The sequence below is a fragment of the Oryctolagus cuniculus genome, chromosome 21 (assembly GCF_051225735.1).
Source record: "Oryctolagus cuniculus isolate XC-2025 breed Fujian yellow rabbit chromosome 21, ASM5122573v1, whole genome shotgun sequence".
NCBI classification, from domain to species: domain Eukaryota; kingdom Metazoa; phylum Chordata; class Mammalia; order Lagomorpha; family Leporidae; genus Oryctolagus; species Oryctolagus cuniculus.
The window spans coordinates 22,010,343-22,033,054 of NC_142887.1; the positions used below are offsets into that span (position 1 = coordinate 22,010,343).

The 22,712-nt window shown below is 58.0% G+C and overlaps 1 protein-coding gene and 1 long non-coding RNA gene across 4 annotated transcripts in view; one reads left to right on the plus strand and one right to left on the minus strand.

Moving 5' to 3' along the window:
* Positions 1-1,833: 1,833 nt before the first annotated feature.
* Positions 1,834-22,712, minus strand: part of SSH1 (slingshot protein phosphatase 1) — a 71,768-nt gene continuing 50,889 nt past the window's right edge. For all 3 annotated transcript variants that reach the window (XM_051835846.3, XM_089322882.1, XM_089322883.1), the window contains 6 exons: positions 20,457-20,585; positions 17,531-17,577; positions 16,207-16,353; positions 14,901-15,101; positions 11,243-11,795; positions 1,834-7,204 (listed from right to left, as the gene is read on the minus strand). In XM_051835846.3, the coding sequence (XP_051691806.3) occupies positions 6,029-7,204; positions 11,243-11,795; positions 14,901-15,101; positions 16,207-16,353; positions 17,531-17,577; positions 20,457-20,585 (2,253 nt within the window). In that variant the 3' untranslated portion in view covers positions 1,834-6,028. The remainder of the gene's footprint in view (positions 7,205-11,242; positions 11,796-14,900; positions 15,102-16,206; positions 16,354-17,530; positions 17,578-20,456; positions 20,586-22,712) is intronic.
* LOC138847423 (uncharacterized) lies at positions 15,113-17,234 on the plus strand. The gene is made up of 2 exons (XR_011385234.2): positions 15,113-15,457; positions 16,903-17,234. It is a non-coding gene; the product is annotated as an uncharacterized LOC138847423 (long non-coding RNA).

The window sequence follows — 22,712 nt, forward strand, 5'->3', positions numbered from 1 at the left end:
TAGCCAAGTGAGCCATGCGCCGGCCCGAGAGAATTTATATTGTATTAGATAGCACTCTAGAGACAATTCAAAATATGTGGGAAAGGGCTTCCACTTGAGATGCGTGCATTCCATATCGGAACGCCTGGGTTTGAATCCCAGCTCGGATCCCAGCTGCTTCCAGCTTCCTGCTTGTGCACACCCTGGGGGGCAGCCCTGACGAAGTAAGTGGTTGGGTCCCTGCCTCCCATGGGAGACCAGGATGGAGTTCCTGGCTCCCCGCTTTGGCCTAGCTCAGCCCTGGCTGTTGTGGGCATTTGGAGAGAGACCCAGCATATGGAAGATCTGTCTCTCAAATAAAATAAACAAACAAGACTTCACAAATAAGTGTTTGGGAGGCTGTGAGTTACGTGCCAACACCACGGCATTTTATGTAACAGCCTTGAGCATCGTAACGGGGACAACCTTCTGTCAACCCCTTGCAGCGAGTTCTCAGTTTATTTCCCTTCCTCCCTCTCCTCTCCTCATCCCTGCCAGCACCGCCAACAGCAGCCAGCGCTTAGTCAGCACGTACTGTGCGCCAGGCGAAAGGGGTTTGCATTCACCATCAGTTAGCTCTCAAATGATCAGTGCCACGAGGCTCGGACGATGCTGTGGTTCCAGAACCAGAGGCGCTCCCCAAGGCAGCACAGCACTTCCGGGAGGGTCTGCTTCAGCGGCCGGCGCCCGCACACCCTCTCCTGGGTCGGAGGCCGCTGCTGTCAGTGGCGCCCTTCCACTTGCTGGGAAGAGTTTACAAGGAAAGGAATTCCAGGCTGACACCGGACTCTTTGACAAGCAGACTTCGGGAGGCATGAGCACTTTCCCTTTAAAGGCAAAATATGGCGAAGAGGACGTGGGGGAGGGAGCACACCTGTGTCCATCCTCCCCCACCTTGCGGTGCATCGGATTGTCCAGAGGCTGGGAGCTTCATCTCTTTTTTTAAAGTTTTTTTTTTTTTTTAATTCAAAAGATAGACTCAACACACGCACACACACACACACACACACACACACACGGGGGAGAGAGCCAGCTTGCCACATTCCATACTGGCACTGGTTCGAGTCCTGGCTGCTCTGCTTCCAATTCTACTTTCTGCTAAAGCACCTGGGAAAGCAGCAGCAGATGGCCCGAGTCCTTGGGCCCCTGCACCCACGTGGGAGACCCAGAAGCTCCTGGCTTTGGCCTGGGCCAGCCCTGGCCATTGCAGACATTTGGGGAGTGAACCAGTGAACCAGAAGAGGGAAGATTTCTCTTTTTCTCTCCCTCTAATTCTTTCAAATAAATAAATAGATCTTTAAAAAAAATGATCCCAAGAGCCGGGCCTGGGTAAGGCTGAAGGAAGCCCGAAGCCCAGCACTCTATCCAGGTCTCCCATGTGGGTGGCAGGGACCAGGGAGATATACATATATGTGGATCTATCTATCTATCTATCTATCTCTTTCATCCCCTAGTTCACTCCCCAAATGGCCCCAACAATAGGGGCTGAGGAGAGCCAAGGCCAGGAACCAGGAGCTTTTTCTGGGTCTCCCACATGGGTGTAGGGTCCCAAGGACTCAGGCCATCTCTGTTGCCTTCCCAGGCCATTAGCACAGAGCTGGATTGGAAGTGGAGCAGCTGGGACTCGAACTGGCACCCATATGGGATGCTGGCACTGCAGGTGGCGGCTTAACCCACCGTGCCACAGAGCCGGCTCCTTTAGCAGGCAGCTTTGCCCACAGCAGCTGCTCAGTAAACACTGCCCATGATGATGTCATCAGACTGTCCCAGCACAGCATGAAGACGTAGTTTCCTTTTGTTCACAGTCGTCAGGCATTTATAAAGAAAAAAGTTTATTTTTATCACAAGAAGCACACAGACTATATACAATACACACCAACAGAAGTAAAAAAAAAAAGTGCACAATGCATCTTCTACTGCAAATTCACAGTACAAAAGATACTGCCTTTTAAATATATAATATAAAAAACAAGAAGAGAAACAATAGAATAAAAAAAATCATTGATACCGTTAACGCAACACGCGGGACCCCACCGGCAGCACGGAGCAGCCCATCTCACACAGCCCCTGATTTGGGGAACAGTGGGGGTGGGGGTGACTGGTACCTACATGTTGTTGCCAAAGAGCTCAGACACTCACAGAGAGGAGAAACAGGTGGCCCAGGAGGTAACAGATCTGCATTAAATGAGAGGACAAGTGCGGGCTGGGGCTGGGGCTGGGGCTGGGGCTGAGAGCCAGCAAACCACCTCAGGTCCTTGCCGGTGGTGACCAGGGGACCCGCTGGCAGGACCTGCTGGTGCTGCTCCCGTGAGGCCCCTCGTGGAAGAAGTCATGGACACACAACGTGGAACTGCATAGCAGGGGACACAACCAACCACCACCGCCACGACCAAAGGATCCGATCACAAAGATGAGAGTCCAACGGTTCCGCACAAATACACAGTATTTGTAAACTAGTATTAAGGCACTCGATTGTAAAACAATGACAGTGCAGGGGAGCGGAGGGAGCAGCAATCATGCAGCAAGCACGGGGCGGGGCGTTATAAAGACTCCTGTGTGAGTGAGTGACCCGTGCCAGGGCTGTGGCAGCGACGGCACAACAGTGACCCAGGACAGCGCTGGGCAGTGTCACTCCAGAGAGGTCAAGGGCGGCTGGGTGAGGCAGCCTGCGTGAGGATAAGGAAGAAACAGCACTGGAAGAGTGGCGACTGGATCCGGGCTCTGTCTGCTCACAGACAAGCAGAGCGGCCTCGCACAGGCGGGCTTTCAAGGAGGGTGCAGTGGGACCAGGAGCCATCGGTGAACCTGCCCAGGGGCATCCAGATGTCACCAGGTTCTCCTGCCGGAGGTGAAGTGGCTGCCAGCCAACAAGCAGGCTGGGTGAAAGGCGTCCCCGCTGCGGGCGGGGAGGCGGGGCCCTCTTTGGGCGCCTGCGCCCAGGTCACCCACCAGCAGGATCTTGACTGAGGGCTGTGGCATTCATTCCCCCCAGGGAGAAATGGTCCCTGGGGGTGCCGTGCATCCACCCACCTTCCTGGAAGGGCCCTGAGATGGGCGTGCGGAGGTGCGGGGCAGCCAGCAAGGTCTGCTCAATGAGACCTCAGTTGCGTGCTCTGGGCTGATCTGGAGGACGGGAAGGCTCGTGAGCAGGGCTTCCACGGTGCTGTCTGCCACCTGGTGGCGAGCTGTCTGCCAGCCCAGAGGTTGGCGGGGGTCCCTGTATGGTGGCAAAGAGGCAGGGAAGGCAAGGCGAGGGACCCTTGTTCATGCATCCGGGGACAATGCTGAAGTTCCCAAAGTGGCTCTCAGACAGGCAGGGGGCAAACCCCGTGCAGAGGGCAGCCTCCTCTCTCCGTGGCCTGGCAAGAACTGGCAAGACAACGCAGAACGTTCCAGCTATCCTGGGGCAGGGCCACAGGTGCTGAGGACAGGTGGAAGATGAGGTGTGGCCGAACGCCCAGAGGACTGAGCTGATTCACAAACGGGCCTTTCCTCCTACCTCGGCACGGCGCCAGCCAATGCCTCCTCCGCTCACCTCTCTCCTGTGCCCCAGGAGCCAGGACGGCACACAAAGCGCCTGTTGGAGTGAGCGTTCCCCTGTCCTGGTGGCGCGCTCTGCCCTGCTTAGTCTAACATTTAAAATGCCAGTTTGCCTGCAACACGGATCTGGTCTTCGAGGAGAATCTTCACGGTTTCTCCTGGCTACAGTGTCAGCCTCCAGGTCTAGAGAGCTTCCTCGCGCCCTGCCGACGGGGCTGGGGCCGGGGCTGCCCGGATGTTGGTTGATAAGCCTGGACGTGCTCCCGACCATGAACGCGTTAAGTTTGCCCAGAGCCGGAGGCCTGTGTGTATTTGGGATCCCACTCCCACCCCTCACCTGGGTTAAGAAAACTGATGGCTTTCGAAAGGCCAAGTTTCCCCAAGGCTCTCTCTCCTAGGCGGTTACCACAACCATCGAAGTGTGCCATCGCCAAATGGAAGGGATTGTTTTGACACAAAAGCGGATCGGCCACAGCACACGTAATTTGGCAAGACACGTGGAACTTGGTGGGGTTTTTGAGAAAATGCTTCTGTTGGGAGGAGCGGGGGAGACCCACAGGGCGCTGGGGGCAGGTGCAGAATCACCTTGTGAGGCGGCGTCAGCGGACGCTGGCGGAGACAGGCTCGCGTCAAGGTACGGTAACGTGTGTTTGCACGGAGCGGAACAACCGCACCAGCGAGACGGGCTCCTGGGCTCCTGGAGGGAGGGGTTCCGCCCCGCAGCAACCGCCAGGGGAACCACCCTTGTGCCCCGAGACCCTTTCTGGGCTGCTCTCCAGATGGCTGCTTTGGGGGCCCCCCCGTTCTGATCAAGAAAAGACGGGGGTCCCCCAGCCCACTGTGAGGCTGGTTGGCCCGGGAGGGCTCGCTGGCTTCACGGGTCACTGTGGCACACGTGGAAAGGCCTCGGCCAACAGTGTCACCCCCCCCCCCGCTCCTCCCCCTCCCCCAACACTGCATCCTGCACGGGGGAGGCCAGCTGCAGCGGGCTGCTGAGGCCTGGAGTTGGGAGGCGGCCAGCGTCTGGCCTGAGGGGTCCCAGAGGCCGGGGCCGGCTTCCGGTTTGCCCAGTTTATCCCCGCGGGGCCACTGTCAGAGCCCCAGAGGAAGTGTCTGGGATTTTGCAGGCCATGTGGGCCCTGTCACGTGCATATTGTGTTCTTTTTCCAACCCCTGAAGAATGTAAAACCCACTGAACCCACGGGGGCTGTCCAGAGCGGCGTGTAGAACCCTGAACCCCACCTCTGCCTTTCCATCATGCTCCTTCAAATTTTGGGGGGGGGGTCTGGCTCACAGACACCATGTGAGCCCCTAGATTCGAGCCCAGGGCCCGAGCTGCACGGCGCTCACCTGATGGCTACGGGGCTGCCACGGTGCTGGTGCTGAGGCTCCATCCAGACTCCTCCTGACTCCGCCAGGACGGCTCGGGGGGGGGGGGGGGGCGGGAAGCAGGAAGTGGGGATCTTGCAGGAAGCAGGAAGCGGGGGTCTCGCTACAGGAAAAGGCAGCTGTAAACATCTACAACGCCCTCACGGCCTCGGCCCTCTCAGAGCGGCTCCCAGAGAGGGGATGGAGAGCTCCTCACTGCTGAGACCTCTTCCCACGCGACACGAGGAGATGGGGCCCGTGGAAGCTCAGCTTGGGGCTCCCAGCAGGACCACTGGCATCTTGGACGCCCCCCTGGCCCCTTCAGGATCCTGGTGTGTCTCCCAATCCCAACCACAGGTGGTTCAGCAGCAGCGAGGGGGCTCAGCATGCTCTGTGGGGTCCTCCCCCCTCAGACTGGGGGGCGACGGAAACAACTGACAACCTCCCACCTATCTCCCGCCACACACACATCACCAGGGACAGGGGCCACGCATCACGCACGGCTGCCCGCCGCTCAGCACAGGGCTGGTTCAAGCGCAGCCTTCGCGTGACGACTCTGCCCGCCGGGGCTGCGTGCACACGGCCTGAAATCTTGACATCTCTAGGGTCCCCAATAACAGGAAGTCCTTCCTGGGGAGACCCTTCCTGACCCTGCACGACTCCCGGGAGGGAGGCTGGGTGGTGACCCCACTTCACAGGAGCAGAGCGCAGCGAGAACAGAGGTAGGACAGGTGTCGCCATCCCAGAGTTTCCTCCTCCGAGGGCGCCACCACCCTGCTTTTGCATGCTGCAGATGGAATATTCTGGAAGGGTGTGCATGTCTGTGCACACTCTGAAAAACGTGACTCTTCCTGCAGACACGTGACCGGGGACCCGAGTTGTGTGTGTGCTGGGGACGGCTTGCGCCCTTTCTTCTTGTGCTGCGTGTTAACCGTTGGTGTTTCTCCTGCTCCTCCCTCGGGCAAGAGAGGGGACCAGGTGGGGGTGACTGCACTTGCTTAAGACGAATCAAGGTGTCAGAGGCTGGCCCACACCCTCAGGGGGACCGAGGGAGGGTCCTGGGAAAGGTGGGCTCCGACGTCCCTGAGCAGCGCAGGGCGGGTCAGCTCTTGCTCGCCCGGCAGGGGCTTCTCAAGTCCTCGGGGGCAGATTTCCCTGATGCTTTGCGGGTGGCGGCCGGGCTGCGTGGCGTGGCCTGGGGCTCATGCAAGAAGGAAGAGTTGCTGGGCTTGGCGTCCTGAGAGTCGGCGGCGGCAGCGGATATGTCGGCCTCGCTGGACAGGTCTTCTGTCGAAAAGTCCAGGCTCCCGAGCTTGGCCAGCGAGTGGGAGCGCTTCAGCGGCGACGAGACGGTGAGGCCCGCCAGCCGGAGCCGCGTCTCGATCTCCTGCGTGCGCTGCTTCACCAGCCCCGGCTTCCCGCGGACGCTGTGGATGCTGTCGCTGCTGGAACTGCGGGTCAGGCTGGAGCTCACGGCCGACGAGGTGGGCGTGTAGCACACGGTCTTCAGGAAGTCCTTCGAGAAGCTACTGGTGTGGTCCAGGCGGCCCAGGAAGGCCGGGGGGCTCCTCAGCGAGGCTCCGTCTGGCACATGGGGCGCAGCCGGCTCCTGGCTCCCCTCGGGGATGCTGGCCTCCAGCCTGCCGGCCAGGCCGTCCGCCGGCGAGCCCTTGAGCCGCTCCAGCTCCCTGGTGTGCTTGCGGACGAGGCCGGCCTTCTGCAGCTGGATGATGGACTCCTGGTGCTGCATCAGGTAGCTGGTGGGCGGCGGCCTCTCCGAGTCGCCGCCGAACAGAAGCAGCCGCAGGTCCTTGGTGGGCCTCGGGTCTTTCTTGGGCGACGGCTCTTCCCTCGCCCCTTCCGTGCAGGCAGGGCTCTGATCACAGTGAGGATTCTTCAAGAGGAGGGGCAGCTTTGGAAGGACCTTCAGGGTCTCTCTGGAAGGTTCCAAAAGGCTGACTGGCAACTCTGGGGTGGCCTGGGCCCCAAGGCCATTGCCGTCTGGCCGCCTTGGGCCAGTGGCTGGTAGGACTGGGGATGTTTCAGCTGGGCCAGAGGCTGGCTTCTCCAGGGTTTTGCACCTGCCGGTGGCGTGGGTCACAGGGGAAGAGGTGACGTGGGGCAGGAAGGCGGGCTGCGTGCAGATGGCGCCAGCGCTTGGGTCCTCATGTGGCTCTCTGAAGGTCTCGGGAGCCCCGCTGGCCGCAGGGTACATGCAGTTGGCACAGGATTTATAGGGTGGCTTCACTTTGTTCAGGATCCCAAATATGGCATCATGCTGCAAGGGTACAAGGACATCGTGAGAGGGCACAGTCAGGACCAGGGTGGGGCCGGGCACTGCAGAGGCAGCACTGGCTTGCGCCTCCTACTGTAGCACAGCCACAGTGACCTCTTGGACTGCCCATGAGTCACACGGTTGGGGACGAGTCAGGGGGCAGAGCTGGGCCTTCCAGGAGTCAAGTGCCCGAGGTCCTGGGCAAACCACGGCTTCCAAGGACCCCTCTTCGGAATCCCACCTTTGCAGTCTGCACAGTGGGACCCTGTTTCAGGCCTTCCCTGGTCCTCTGGCTCACAGAAACAGAGACACGGCCTCTCTTTTGCACAAAGAATCTGCCTCTAGGGGCTGGCGCTGTGACACTGGCATCCCCCGTCACAGTGCCAGGTCAAGACTGAGCCACTTCACTTCTGACCCAGTCCCATGCTAACGCACCTGGGAAAGCAGCAGCTCACGGCCCATCCTTGGGCCTCTGCCACCCACGTGGGAGACCCGGATGGAGTTCCTGGTTCCTGGCTTGGACTTGGCCCAGACGTGGCTGTTGCAGGCATTCAGGGAGTGAACCAGTGGATGGAAAAATCTCTCTGCCTCTCCTTTTCTCTCTCTGTTCTGCCTTTCCAATAAATAAATACTTTCTTTAAAAAAAAAAAAAAAAACAGCCGGCGCCGTGGCTCAATAGGCTAATCCTCCACCTTGCGGCGCCGGCACACCGGGTTCTAGTCCCGGTCGGGGCGCCGGATTCTGTCCCGGTTGCCCCTCTTCCAGGCCAGCTCTCTGCTATGGCCAGGGAGTGCAGTGGAGGATGGCCCAGGTGCTTGGGCCCTGCACCCCATGGGAGACCAGGAAAAGCACCTGGATCCTGGCTCCTGCCATCGGATCAGCGCGGTGCGCCGGCTGCAGCGGCGGCCATTGGAGGGTGAACCAACGGCAAAGGAAGACCTTTCTCTCTGTCTCTCTCTCACTGTCCACTCTGCCTGTCAAAAATAATAATAAAAAAAAAAACAAAAACAAAAAAAAAAAAAAAACAACTTCACCTGGGGTGTCTGTAGCCCCACAGGAGGTACCTTTCCGTGCAGGCAACATAGCCTGGCTCCAGCACCATCACCCAGCTGTGCTCCTCACGGTCTTGGGAAAGATTCTGACTCTGACCTAACACAGTACCCGCAGGGCCTGGTGAGGTGGCAGGCTGAGCTGGGTTTTTCTTTTCACTTTTTTTAGAGGTGGTGGTGGTGGGGACAGTGAGAAAGAGAGAGAAAAGAGCTGATGCTGCGGTGCAGCGGGTTAATGCCCTGGCCTGCAGTGCTGGCATCCCATATGGGCACTGGTTCAAGCCCCAGCTGCTCCACTTCTGATCCAGCTCTCTGCTGTGGCCTGGGAAAGCAGTGGAGGATGGTCAAAGTGCTTGGGCCCCTGCACCTGCATGGGAGACCCGGAAGAAGCTCCTGACTCCTGGCTTCAGATCGGCACAGCTCTGGCCATTGTGGTCATTTGCAGAGTGAACCAGAAGATGGAAGACCTCTCTCTCTCTCTCTCTCTCCACCTCTGCCTCTCTATAACTCTGTCTTCAAATAGATAAATAAATCTTAAAAAAGAAAGAAAGAAGCCGGCGCCGCGGCTCAATAGGCTAATCCTCCGTCTAGCGGCGCCGACACAACGGGTTCTAGTCCTTGTCGGGGCGCCGGATTCTGTCCTGGTTGCCCCTCTTCCAGGCCAGCTCTCTGCTGTGGCCAGGGAGTGCAGTGGAGGATGGCCCAAGTGCTTGGGCCCTGCACCCCATGGGAGACCAGGAGAAGCACCTGGCTCCTGCCTTTGGATCAGCACGGTGTGCCGGCCACAGCGTGCCACCCACGGCGGCCATTGGAGGGTGAACCAACGGCAAAGGAAGACCTTTCTCTCTGTCTCTCTCTCACTGTTCACTCTGCCTGTTTAAAAAGAAAAAAAAAAAAAAAAAAAAAAAAAGAAAGAAAGAGAGACAGACAAAGATTTTCGATTGATCGATCTTCCAGCCACTGGTTTACTTCCCAAATGCCCACAACAGCTAGGACTGGGCTGGGTCAGGGCTGGGAGCCAGGAACTCCATCATGGTCTCCCTCGTAGGTGGCAGGGGCCCAAGCACTGCGGCCATCTTCTGCTGCCTTCCTAGGTGCATCAGCAGGGAGCTGGATCAGAAGCGGAGCAGCCAGGACTCCGACTGGGCACTAGGATATGGGACACAGATGTCCCAGGTGGTGGTGTGGCTGCCAGCCAGATACCAGCCAGAGGCGGGTAGAAGGAGGGCAAACTGCAATCAGTCTTTGGCTTTGAAGCCTCAATGCGACTTGGAGGTTGGTGGAAGTCACTGCCCAGTTTTGCTTGCGTCGTGGTGACATGTTAACGACACTCTGGCTTTCTATCTCAATGCACCTGTGGGTGTCTCCAGCGCGCTCCCTCAAGAACTGCAGCTGTCCTGTGGCGTGGGCAGGGGAGGCCACTGCTCACTACTAATGGAACAGAGAGAAGGTTCTAGGTGAGAACCAGGTGGAGGCTACAACCTGGTTGTAGAGAATCCACCAGATATGACAGAACAGACTAACGGAGTTGAGCGCTGGGTCCAGAGTGGGAGTACGAGACAGCGATGTGGAAGAATTACTACCAGCTGGTAATTGCTTAGAGGTGGTAATGGCCTTGTAGTTATGCCCTATGTAAATGAGCATAAATGGAGAATAAAACAATACAAGGATACTTCAAAAGTTTGCTTAAAATACAATTAAAAATACTTAAGGGACTGACTTTGAGGCACAGCAGGTTAAGCTACCACCTGTGATGCCAGCATCCCGTACTGGAGTGCTGGTTCAAGTCCCAGCCACTCTGCTTCCCATCAGGCTTCTGGCTAATTCACACGAGAAGGCAGCAGAGAGTGGCCCAAGTACCGGGCCCCTGCCACCCATGGGGGGAGACCAGGATGGAGCTCCTGGCTCCTCACTTTGGCCTGGCCCAGACCTGGCTCAGACCTGGCTGTTGTGGGCATCAGGAGTGAGCCAGTGGGTGAAGGACCCTCCTGCCGGTGCTCTGCTTTTCTGGTTAATGGCTCCAGTTTCCTGCTAATGCAGATGCTGGGAGACAGTGGGGATGGCTCAAGTGACGGGGGCCGGGCTGCCCATGTGGGAGACCCTGGCTTGGGTTCTCAGCTCCTGGGTCTCTGCCCAGTCCTGGCTGTTGTAGGCATTTGGGAAGTGAACGAGTGGATGGGAGTGCATGCTATCTCTTTGAAATAAATAAAAAGTAATTTTTAAAAAAGGGGCTAAGTGTATTTTGGTACAAAAAATTGCAAAATTCATGTATATGAGGGGTCTTCAAACAAGTCACATAAACTAAATAATATAAAACTGCATGGAGCCGGCACTGAGGCACAGTAGGTTAATCCTCTGCCTGCAGCGCCAGCATCCCATATGGGCACCTGTTCTAGTCCTGACTGCACCACTTCCAATCCAGCTCTCTGCTGTGGCCTGGGAAAGCAGTAGAAGATGGCCCAAGTCCTTGGGCCCCTGCACCCACGTGGGAGACCCAGAGGAAGCTCCTGGCTCCTGGCTTCAAATCTGCCCATTTCCGGCCATTGCAGTCAATTGGGGAGTGAACCAGGGGATGGAAGACCCCCCCTCCCCAAACCCTACCCTGCCTCTCTGTAGCTCTGCCTTTCAAATACATGAATAAAATAAATCTTTTTTTTTTTTTTTTTTTTTTGTAAAGTGCTTGCAGCTGGGGGAAGTTCCATGTTTTACGTTTCACACGGGAAGAAGGGAGCTGCAGGCGCCGTGTGGGACGGGGACAGCTTGCCAGGGACCTGGCTGAGTCCCTCTCAATCCCTGACAGATCCCACCAGACATGCACAGGCCAGGCCCCTAAGCGGTGAGCAGAATCGCCCTCTGGATTGAACCTGCTGGCCACGGGAGGTGGACTGCCGCCCAGCAGGCATGGCGGAGTGCAGGGCTGGGAGGGGGCTGCTCTGCGGGGCAGGGCAGGGGTGATGTGCTGGGGGACCCCGAGTGCCCGCCCCACACCTACCTCGAAGTCATCCGGGCAGCTCCTCTTGCTGTTGTTATTATTTAGGTTCTCCCGGTTGAGCGGACTTGGGGGGTGGCCCCACCTCCCAGCTCCTGGGCCCTCGTCCCTGTCCATCTCCTCCACCTGCGGGAGGGAGCCACTCCGCGTCTTGGGGCTCCCAAACTCTAGCCTCTTCTTCACGTCCTTCTCACAGGGGGCAGGGCTCTCCTGGGGCTGTCTGGCCGGCCGGGGCGCCTCGGGCGGCTGCGCAGCACCCTCCAGGAGCGCATCCCTCTCTAGCTCCTCGAGCTGGACCAAGCCGTCCGCTTCCTCATCCGGGGAATGTAGCAGGGGGTCTGAGAGCCGCCGGAAGCAGCAAGGGAGCGTGGGCCCTCCCGGGAGCCTGCTGCTGGCGAACGCGGGCTGGGTGGCATCGCCCACGCAGGGCAGCTGGGCTTCCGTGGCGTCATCCAGGGCCTCTGGCAAGAAGTCACTGGGGCCCGCGGGCTCGTCTGCAGGCTGCTGGAGGCTGCTCTCTGGCTGCAGGCGCCACAGCTTGTTGTGCCGCTGTTTGCTGTGGGCGGAGAGAGCAAGCAAGGTTGGCCAGGCAGACGGCGCCCGCAGGGTCCCGGGAGGAGCGAGCTGGGGACAGCCTGAGGTCAGGTGTGTGCCAGGGGTGTGCCCCACGTGTCAAGCATGTGCACCAAGAGTCGATTAGGTAAAGTCACCTGTTTCCAGAAACGCAAGGCTGAGAAACGGCATGAGGCCCCTGCCCCATTGAGGCTCCCAAGGGAAGCCTCGTGTGGCTTTCCCGTGCCCAAGGACGACGTGGGAGCTAACCTGCTCGGTCACGTCCCTGCCACTCTGTAACTCCGCCTCTCAGCTGCTGCCTGCCACAGGCAAACACTGATCCTCTCCCACCAGACTGGGGGCACACGAAGAGGACCACAGGAAGGGCAGGTAACGGTGGACTCACACGCACGTCCCCGGGGACACACAGTGTGTGTGTGTGTGTGTGTGTGTGTGTGAGAATCAGGAAACATGAAATATTTGTTTAGGGCAGAGCAATGACAGGTCAGATTTTAAATGATTTCTTCTAATACTATAGTTATTTTTTAATTAAAGATTTATTTATTTGAAAGGCCGAGTGACAGAGAGGAAAAGAGGGAGATCTTGCATTGCTGGTTCATTCTCCAAATGGCTGCAACAGCCGGATCTGGGCCAGGATGAAGCCAGGAGCCAGGAACTCCATCCGGGTCTCCCACGTGGGCAGCAGGGACCCAAGCACTTGGGCCATTTTCTGCTGCTTCCCAGGAGCACTAGCAGGGAGCTGGATCAGGAGCAGAGCAGCCAGGACTCAAATCAGCGCTGATATGGGATGCCGGCACGGCAGGCGATGGCTTAACCAGTGGCGCTGGTTTTATAATACAGTTCATAAATACAGGCAACCGAGGTGGGAGAGATCTACAGTGACAGAAGGTAACTGAGCCTCCCCAGAACTGAGGGTGACGACACCCTGGGCCGGGAGGGTCGCAGCAGCAGAGAGGCAACTTGTCAGTCAGGGCTCGCTGCTGCTCTTCTGGGCGAGGGAGCATCGTGCTCGTTTGTTACTGTCTGCACCGTGCACGCCCTCCCCTAAGCTGCGAAGCTCAAGGCAGGGCCACCGAGACCCCTAACCCCTGGCTGGGCTGCAAAGGTGCTCTGGCAGTGAGTGACCGCCAGGAGGAGGGAGAGGACAGCAGCTTGCCCAGCCCTGCTCCTCCTAGTCTGGGCCCCGTCTGGGGACCCCGCTGAGACACTCTCTGGCTGACAGTGAAGCAGTCCAGCCACGGCCGGAGCTGTTCCCAGGATCCCCGTCAACCCGGCCAGGGCACTGCTGCTTCCCCAAAACTTGGCCAAGAAGCCACTAGATGGAGCCTCTGGCTTCCTTCCAACAAGGGTCAGGAATAATCCAGGCCTAGGAAGGGACCGGAGAAGGCGAGCCCTGAGCAGCTGGCCTCTGTGAGGGCCTGGGGCGCTGGCGGCCTGCCATCTCCGGGGCCCCCTCTGCCCCGAGTGGGCACAAGAACCTCTCGGAGGCCGGCAGACCCGGGAGTGCATGGCGGAACGGGGGGCCTCTCAGCGCCAGTTCCGCAGGCATCCCTAGCCCCGGGGGAAGGAGGTCCCCTGTCCTTTGCAGACCCCTTCAGGGCAGGAATGAGAAGTCTTAAAAGCATCCCAGGGGAGCTGAGGTTTAGCCTGGCAGTTGGGTGCCCACACCCCACAGCAGGGCACCTGATGTTCCATTCCTGGCTCTAGGGCCTGGCCTGGGCTCCCTGTGCATGCTCACCCTGGGAGGCAGCAGTGATGGCTCAAGTCACTGGGTTTCTGCCGCACACACGGGACCCTGGAGGGTGTTGCCAGCTCTTGGCCCAGCCCTGGCTGTTGTGGGCATCAGGGAGTGAACCAGCAGATGAGATATTCTCTCTCTCTCTCTCAAAATGGGATGGAAGGTAAGAAGGGAGGGAGGGAGAAAGAAGGGAGGAAAGGAAGGAAGCAGGGAAGCCATTGGACTTACGTGGGAGCACACGGCACTTGCCTTGTTGTGACCGGCTTATTGCGCCTGGTGCAACGTCCCCAAGGTTCACCATGTTGTAGCAGGCATCAGATTCTGGGTCCTTTTTAGGGCCGAGTAATATTCCACTGTACATGCAGACCTCATGCTGTTCCCCATTCACTCATCAACACACAAGAGCCACTGGTACCTCGTGGCAGAGACAGAGAAAGATCCTCGCTCTGTGCTTCATTCCACAGATGCTCACAACAGCCAGGGCTGGGCCAGGTTGAAGCCAAGAGCCAGAAAATCCTTCTGGGTCTCCCTCGTGGGTGGCAGGGACCCAACTACTTGGGCCATCACCTGCTGCCTCTCAGGGCATTAGTAGGACGCTGGAATCGGGAGCAGAGCCAGGACTCGACACCAGGTACCCCGTGCCAGTTCACCTTCAGGCGGGTTTTTAACCAAGAAGAAGAGACTGAGGCTCAGGGAGACTGACCGAGCCGCCTGAATGCTCACAGGTGCAGATCCTGGGCATCTGCTTCCGCGATCCTGAGCTTGCCCCGTATCAAAGGGTATGCGTGGGGGCCGGGGCTATGGCACAGCAGGTAAAGCCGCTGCCTGCAGTACCAGCATCCCATATGGGCACTGGTTCAAGTCCCGGTTACACCACTTCCAATCCAGTTCCCTGCTAATGGCCTGGGAAAGCAGCGGAAGATGGCCCAAGTGCTTGGGCCCCTGCACCTGCATGGGAGACCCAGAAGAAGCTCCTGGCTCTTGGCTTCGGATCGGCGCAGCTCCAGCCGTTGTGGCCATTTGGGAAGCAAACCAGTGGATCGAAGACCTCTCACTCTCTCCCTCCCTCTGCCTCTCTGTAACTCTGCCTTTCAAATAAGTAAATCTTTAAAAAGGAAAATAAAAATTGTGCACAGGACATGGTGCCAAGCGGATGCTCGGGAAGCAGGAGGCCCTCAGGCCCACACCGAGCCCCAGCTCATGCCTTGGACAAGTGGTCAAGCACTGCCCCTCGTGCAGCCAAGGCACACGCAGGGCCCCTGGACACTGCCGATCAGAGACCCGCTCCTCTCTTCCCGCAAGGGGGCGCTCTGGCTCTGCCAGCGACCCTTCCCGCAGGCCGGCACCCACCTGGCGTCCAGGATGCCCTCGTACTCGGACAGCTGCTTCATGAAGCCCGCGTTGGGCCGGGTGATGCTGCGCTTCTGCTTCACGTAGTTGTACGCCTTCTCCAGGGGCCAGCCGAACTCCTTCATGGCGTAGGCGATGACCGTGGACGCCGAGCGGCTGACACCCATCTTGCAGTGGACCAGGCACTTGGAGTGGTTCCTCCTGCGGGGGCGGAGGCGGAGAAAGAGTTAGGAAGCTTCCACGACGTCATCTCTGTCCGCGCCCGGCTGACTTCCTCCTTAGACCCTGACATCATCGGCCGCGGTCTGCTGTGTCGGAATTGTTTACAGAGCAGGTTCGCACACCCTCTAATGGCAATCACTCTGCTGCTGGATCAATCATATCCTCGCCCCCCCAAGGCCTGCAGGACTGGCTGCCTTCAGGAATCTTCCCACCTGGCACGCGCCAGACGCCCAGAACCCTGCCCCGAGAAGCCACTGGCAGCCAGGGGACGCCTGCAAAAGCGGCTCAGCGGTGGCAGCAGATGGGGACGGAGAGGAGCTGCTGCAGCAAATGGGGTCAGCGGGCAAGGGCTGCTGGGCCCTGGGGACAGCGAGGTGCCGGTCAGACAGAGGGCAGGGATGGCGGCCGCGGGGGAGGGGGGACGCGTGAGTTGTAAGTGCAGGCTCAGGCGTGTCTGCTTTGCTTGCTCAAGGGCATGGGGAAGGCCGAGCTGGCCAGGGCAGCACCTGCCCTGCGGTATTTGTTCAGGGGGGAGTAAGCGCCTGGCTCTGCTGCCCTGGCCTTGAATCTGCCCCCCAGGTCTCTGTGCCTGGTGTTTTCTTGAATGCCTGTCTGAAGTCTGTCCCCAGAGGATGCAGGAGGACTGAGACCTTGGAAAGGACATGCTGTGGAGCTCGGACCCAGAGGGGCACGAAGCCAGCAGGGTGCTCCTCACAGGGTGACCTCCGAGTCACCCTGTGGTGACTCGGTGGGGGGAGCAGGGACGGCTCAGGCTGCGGGGCTGGCCTTGGCCTCTGCTGGTCAGTCTGTGGAGCTCTGCCTGGGCGGGGACGCAGGCTTTAGGCCCAGGGATGGGCGGGGCTCTCCTCCCTGACCCTTCTTTGGCTCAGCGGCTCCCCAGGGGGGAGAGCTCCCAAGAGCGTCCACTTGCAGTTAGACCTTGGCAAAAACCAGGGGTCCGATGTTGTGACCCAGGACAAGTGGGAAGGGACGAACACATCAGGGCCTGTGTGTGGAGACGGGCAGTGGCTAGCGGCCAGCAGCCTGGTGCCCGGCTCCAACCCCAGCCCCGGCGCATGCTCACTTGGCTTTGTTTATGAAGTGATACGCTTCGTTCCAGTGGGCCAGCAGGTCTGTGGTCTCCTCGTCATAGACACGGATGTTGTGATAGGCAAATAAGCCGGGGAAGAAGTTATCTATTTCTCTGGTGACATTTAAGATGTAGTCAACCCTGCAATGAGAAAAACCAGAGAGCAAATTTGGAGAATCAGGAGGAATTGGACATAAAAAAAAAAAACAAAAAAAACAAAAAAAAAAAACACACACACACAGGCAAAGGGAAGAAAAGTTAGACACAGGAAGAACGGATGTCTGTGGTGGGACGCTTGTGGTTTTTTTTCTTTTCTTTTTTGTAATTTCTAAATGCCCTCCACGTGAGAACGCATTATATTTTATTTAAAAAAATTTCCTTATTTTAAAAAGCCTCCCGATCAAAAGCATTGCTCAACAATGTTGACTGTGCAAACTAAATATATGCATTACTTAAATAAATACACTCTACACGCCTTCAAGTTGCAAAATTTACAGCTATCGCTGAGTCTACAGGGGCTGTTGTTTTTCAAGTCCGCGCTGTTCGATAGTTAAAAAGCAGAAAACATCCATCCATCATCTACGTCCCTGGGAACTGCCTGCAATCCTGTTTTGAAACAAGGCAGGATATAAATAAATGAGAGGGTCTGCTATCCCTCTGAACTTAATCAGCCACTTCTTTCACTTGTAGGAGACCAGAGTGACTGCAGGGGTCAGGAGACACTTCCAGTCGGCTTCGTAAGAGGACACTGATACGTGCAGAGAAAATGCCTCCGAGGCCGCTCGTTTCTTCCCAGCCACGCGGCCGGCCTGGAGAACACGAGGCCCCCTTTGGAGAACTACTCCGCGATGAAAGGACACCTCCTAACCAGCAGTTCTAAAGATGTATTTTAGGATTTGTTTAGTCTTGATTTTCAAATGCGGTCATTCGAGAATGCCATCACGTCAGACACACAGGATGGCGACTTTGTGGCTGTGTGGGTTAAAAAATAAATAAATGGGGGGAAAGTCCAGCCGTCTGTTCCGAAAGGCCCAGGTTTAAACGTTCTTCATTTCTGGAGCCCAGCGCTTCCTGGCCAGGCCGCCACCGGGCCCCCAAGCATAACCGGAGGTCGAGGCGGGAGTGGCCCAGGGACCATGGCGCAGGGACTCAGCAGTACCATTGGGTGCGATTCAGAGCGGTCCTCTCTGACACGCCACTCCGAGGCACCTCCGTGCAGTTATGCATATCAGCCCTGCCAGCTACTTCAGAGACCGGGCAGCCCGGGCCTTGCTGAGCCGCCCGGAAGGACGGGGGAAGACAAGGGGCGCAGACTCACCCTGAGCCCTGCAGTTCCTCCAGGTTGGATGCATTCCATTCTGAGCCCTGGGGGACAGATCACACAAACCCCCATGAGTGTCACACGCCAGCCAGCCTTGCAGCTGCTTACGGGACGTGGGGTCTTCCCTGGCCATGACCGTGAGGCCTTGGAGGACGGTGAGGGGCTCCCAGCATCCTCTGTGGCATGACGGGGAGGGGAGGGAGGACCCAGGAAACCCTGCTGCCGTCGCTCTGCTTCCCTTCCTGGGACCCCAGTGGGGTCGGCTCGCGACCCCCCTTGGGGGCGTCTGCACTCATCACCGATGACAGCAGAACTCATTCCACTTTTCTGGCAGGGATTTTGACAACATTATAAAGCCTCCCAGTGGCTCCACTTACAAAAAGCATCCTGAGGGGCTGGCGCTGTGGTACAGGAGGGTAAGCCTCTGCCTGTGGCGCCGGCATCCCATATGGGCGCTGGTTCACATCCTGACTGCTCCAGCTCCCTGCTAATGGCCTGGAAAGCAGTGGAAGATGGCCCAAGTGCTTGGGTTCCTGTACCCATATGGGACCCAGAGGAAGCTCCTGGCTTTGGATCAGTTCAGTTCCAGCTGTTGTGGCCATTTGGAGGGTGAACCAGTGGTTGGAGGACCTCTCTGTAACTCTACCTCTCAAATAAATAAATAAAATCTTAAAGAAAAAAATAAAATACTCTTCAGGTGAATATTTAACAGGCCAGGGAAATATCAGCTAAGTGAAAAAACTGTTAAAAGAAAGCAAGTTAGGGGCATTGTGGCACAGTGGCTAAGCGACCACCTACAACATGGGCATTCCCACATGAGCACTGGTTCAAGTCCTGGCTGCTCCACTTCTGATCCAGCTCCCTGCTAATAGGCCTGGGAAAGCAGTAGAAGATGGCCTAAGTGTTTGGGCCCCTGCACCCATGTGGCAGACCTGGAGGGAGTTCTGGGCTCCTGGCTTCAGCCTGGCCCAACCCTGACCAGTGTGGCCATCTGGGGAGTAAGCCAGTGGATGGGAGATCTCTGTCTCCCCACCTCCTCTGTAACTCAGCTTTTCAAATCAATCAATCAATCAATCAATCTGGATTCAAGGAACGTGGAAGGGTGAAAAAGACAAAGGAAAAGGAACAAATGGTCACTTTGCTCTTAGGAAATGCAGGTGACCCCCAAAGAGCAGCCCCCGCGAGCCACCTGCGGTGCTGAGAGGGCGGGACCTGGGCGAGCTGGCCCCGCCTGGTGCTGCCGGCCAGTCTGTTATTATAACTAATTCCTTTAGTATCTCTCGTGACAAAGTGACACAGAGCACCGAGCCAGGCAGAAAAACCACGGCAGCCCCACCGAGGCTGTGAGCTCCCCCTGACATGACCATCGCCTGGTGGAGAGAGGCCAGCCGGGGGTGGCTGCGCGGCGCTCCCCGCGGGTGGGTCCAGGAACGCAGGCGTGCGAGGGTTCTTGCGAGGGCGCCTGAGAAGTGCCTGTTTCCCCGTCACTCCACCCATGCGACAGAGCAGCTGTGTTCACCCACGGGCACTTCCAGGCAATGAGAAGATGGGTTTGAAATCCATGGTCAAAAACTTCCAGGAACGCGTATCATGAAAGAACATACACATTTTAACCTTCTGAAGTGCCCTCAGTAACACGGCACATGCACGTGCGGGAGTGTCATATATACACACGTGGGAGGGATGCCATCCGGAAACCCTCGATGGCTTCCTTCTTTTTTTTTTTTTTATTTTTTGACAGGCAGAGTGGACAGAGAGAGAGAGAGACAGAGAGAAAGGTCTTCCTTTGCCGTTGGTTCACCCTCCAATGGCCGCCGCGGCCAGCGCGCTGCGGCCGGCGCACCGCGCTGATCCGATGGCAGGAGCCAGGAGCCAGGTGCTTTTCCTGGTCTCCCATGGGGTGCAGGGCCCAAGCACCTGGGCCATCCTCCACTGCACTCCCTGGCCACAGCAGAGAGCTGGCCTGGAAGAGGGGCAACCGGGACAGAATCCGGCGCCCCGACCGGGACTAGAACCCGGTGTGCCGGCGCCGCTAGGCGGAGGATTAGCCTAGTGAGCCGCGGCGCCGGCCGATGGCTTCCTTCTGACACAGGCAGAATCCTGCCCGCCTTCAGCAGCAACTCCGCGTCCCCAGCTCGCCCAGGCAGCACTTTCTCTTGTTGTGGTGGCACACGCGCGTGGCGCCCTCCATCTGTATTTTAGTTAGTTCTCTCATAATCTCCCCCGAGGTCTGCGGTGAAGGAAGAGGCAAACGGATCTGCCCCAGGGGACGGGGCCCGAGAAGCGCATGTGGCTGGGCCACCGGGTTGGAGTCTCAGCCCACCACGGGCGCTCCTCCGCGGTCTGCGGCTCCCTCTGCAAACCTGCCCATTGCCTTCACGCTGGGCGCACCAGAGGTGTGGAGATCCGGCACGAGTGGCCCAGGGTGATGAGACCGACGGGGGCGGCTCTTCCAGTGGGCTCCGGGAGCCACGCACAGAAGGGAAGCCCTGTGGGATGTGTCTGCCCCATTGTTCTCATGCGTGGGATACTGGGGCCTAATTCCGGGGCTTGCTGAGTAGGCTCCTTGGTCCTTTAGCCCACGCACCATTTGGAGGTGAGTGGGCGGGAACAGTGTGTGAGCGACGGCCGACAACATGGGGCCGTGAGAATCTGCGATCACATGCCTCTGGACGATGCCACACAGCTTCCAACAAACTCCCCACGGCTCAGCGGGGAGCCACAGCCCCCACCCGGGCTTGAGAGCAGACCTACAGGCTGCAGGGTGGAGAGGGGTCAGCCCCGCTGGACTCGGGAGGGGGTCACCGGGAACTCAGGCCTGTTTCTTCGCCTGCCTTTTCTCCCTGACTTGCTGCAAAAGCCAAACAATCAAGGCCTGATTCACGTTCCCCAACCAGACACCAACGTGGGCCGTGCCTCTTACGAGATAAAGATGGTCGAAGATAAGGGAGGGCTTGTCCATCTGCCCCAAGATGAGCAGCATCTCGTTGTCTATGAATTCCTTGAATTCTTTCAAGTTACAGTTCATCTGCTTCTCTAACTCGGTCCGGATCTGCGGAGCGGAAGACATTGGGAAGAGTCACGTCAGGGGAAGCACTGCCCCTCTTCAAAGCACTGCGCCCACAGCACAAACTGCGGCTGTTTTCAAAACCAGGGGTTGGCGTTTTCTTTCTTTCTGGGCAGTCGTGCACTGGGACACACACAGCGCACACACGTGCGTGGCAGGCACGCGGGTTACGCAGCCTAGAAGTCAGGCCAACTGGAGGAAGCTGATTACTGCAGGTTAGGAACCTGACGGCCCCGGGACCTGTGCTACTGAGTCCGAAGCCTTTACGCTTTCACAGCTGAACAGCAACCGTGACGCAGTGAGTGAGACCCTCACAGACAGCTCTGCTCTGCGTAGGAAAGCCCCACCACACAACTGCCAAGAGGTGTTAATTAAGACAAAGACACAATCAGCCTGCAGGATCCTCAAGGGCCTGGTTCCAGGACACGCCCAGCCCCAGCCCCAGCCCCCCACCCCCACCCCAAACCGACAGCTGCAGGCGGTCAAGTCCCTTAAATAAGACCGCAGCATTGCCAGCGCCGCGGCTCACTAGGCTAATCCTCCGCCTTGTGGCGCCGGCACACCGGGTTCTAGTCCCGGTCGGGGCACCGGATTCTGTCCTGGTTGCCCCTCTTCCAGGCCAGCTCTCTGCTGTGGCCTGGGAGTGCAGTGGAGGATGGCCCAGGTGCTTGGGCCCTGCACCCCATGAGAGACCAGGAGAAGCACCTGGCTCCTGCCATTGGATCAGCGCGGTGCGCCGGCCGTAGAGCACCAGCCGCAGTGGCCATTGGAGGGTGAACCAACGGCAAAGGAAGACCGCAGCGCGCCTGTCCAGAAGCCCCGCACATCCCACATCCTCCTGGGCACTTTACATCACCTGCAGAGGACTTGGAGGGCCCAGCACTTGTACACGCCTTGTGAGCAGTGTGTTACACTGTGCTGCTCGGGGCATGGTGACAGGAGAGATACATGAGGGCTTGTTCAGGACACAGGCAGCTGTTCCCCCATCTCTGACCCCAGGTTCCCTGGATTTGAGGATATGGAACCCACAAAGGCAGAGCACTGATGGTAGCATGACCTTTTAAAAGGGCATCTTTTCTAAAAAAAAAAAAGATTTATTTATTTGTTTGAAAGGCAGTTAGAGAGAGAAAGAGACCGAAAAAGAGACCTTCCATCTACTGGCTCACTTTCCAAATGGTTGCAATAGCCGGGGCTGGACCAAGCCTATGTCAGGAGTCATGGACTCCATCCGGGTCTCACATAGAGGGGAGCAGGGGCCCAAGCACCTGAGCCATCCTCCGCTGCCTTCCCAGGTGTGGTAGCAGGGAGCTGCATCCGAAGTGGAGCAGCTGGGAGCAGAACTGGTGCTCTGATACGGGGTGCCCATACCACAGGCAGCAGCTTAGCCCTCTGCGCCCCACCAGCCCTAACAGGATAATTTCAACCTCGTAAATCTGCCCAATGTAAGCTGTTATCATTTGCTGTGTTTCTTGAAGAAAAAGTAACAGGAAAAAAGCGATCAAGGAAAACAGTGCATGCAGAGAGAAGGCAGGCCAGGTGGGGTCCTGTACAGGAATGTTTGCTGTCTCTCGCTTAAAACCCAGCAGCGTGGGACGCAAGGCGGGAGAGGGCACGAACAGGAAACTGCTTCCCCGTGCGACCTACGGAGCCCATGGCGACCTCACAAGTCATCCGAGTGAGGGGCCTGGGGAGATCAAGAGGCCCGCCTGCGACACCGGCATCCCACATGGGCGCCGGTTCAAGTCCCGGCTGCTCTGCTTCTGATCCGGCTCCCTCCTAGGGTGCCCGGCAAAGCGGCAGAGGATAGTCCAAGTGCGTGGGCCCCTGCTCCTCTCCATGTGAGACCCGGATGGATTTCCAGGCTCCTGGTTGTGGCCTGGCCCAGCCCCAGCTGCTGTGGCCTTTTGGGAGTGAAGCAGGGGATAGAAGATCTCTTCCTGTCACTCTTTCAAATAAATAAATAAATCTTAAAACAAACAAATAAACAAATAAAAACTTTGCCCCAGGACCCACTGCCAGGAAGTGGCGGCTCTAGAACCAAGCCGGAGGCTGAGTCCAAGGCCTGTGCCCCTCCCCCTGAGTCCTGCTGCCGCTGGGGCGGGCGGGCGGAGA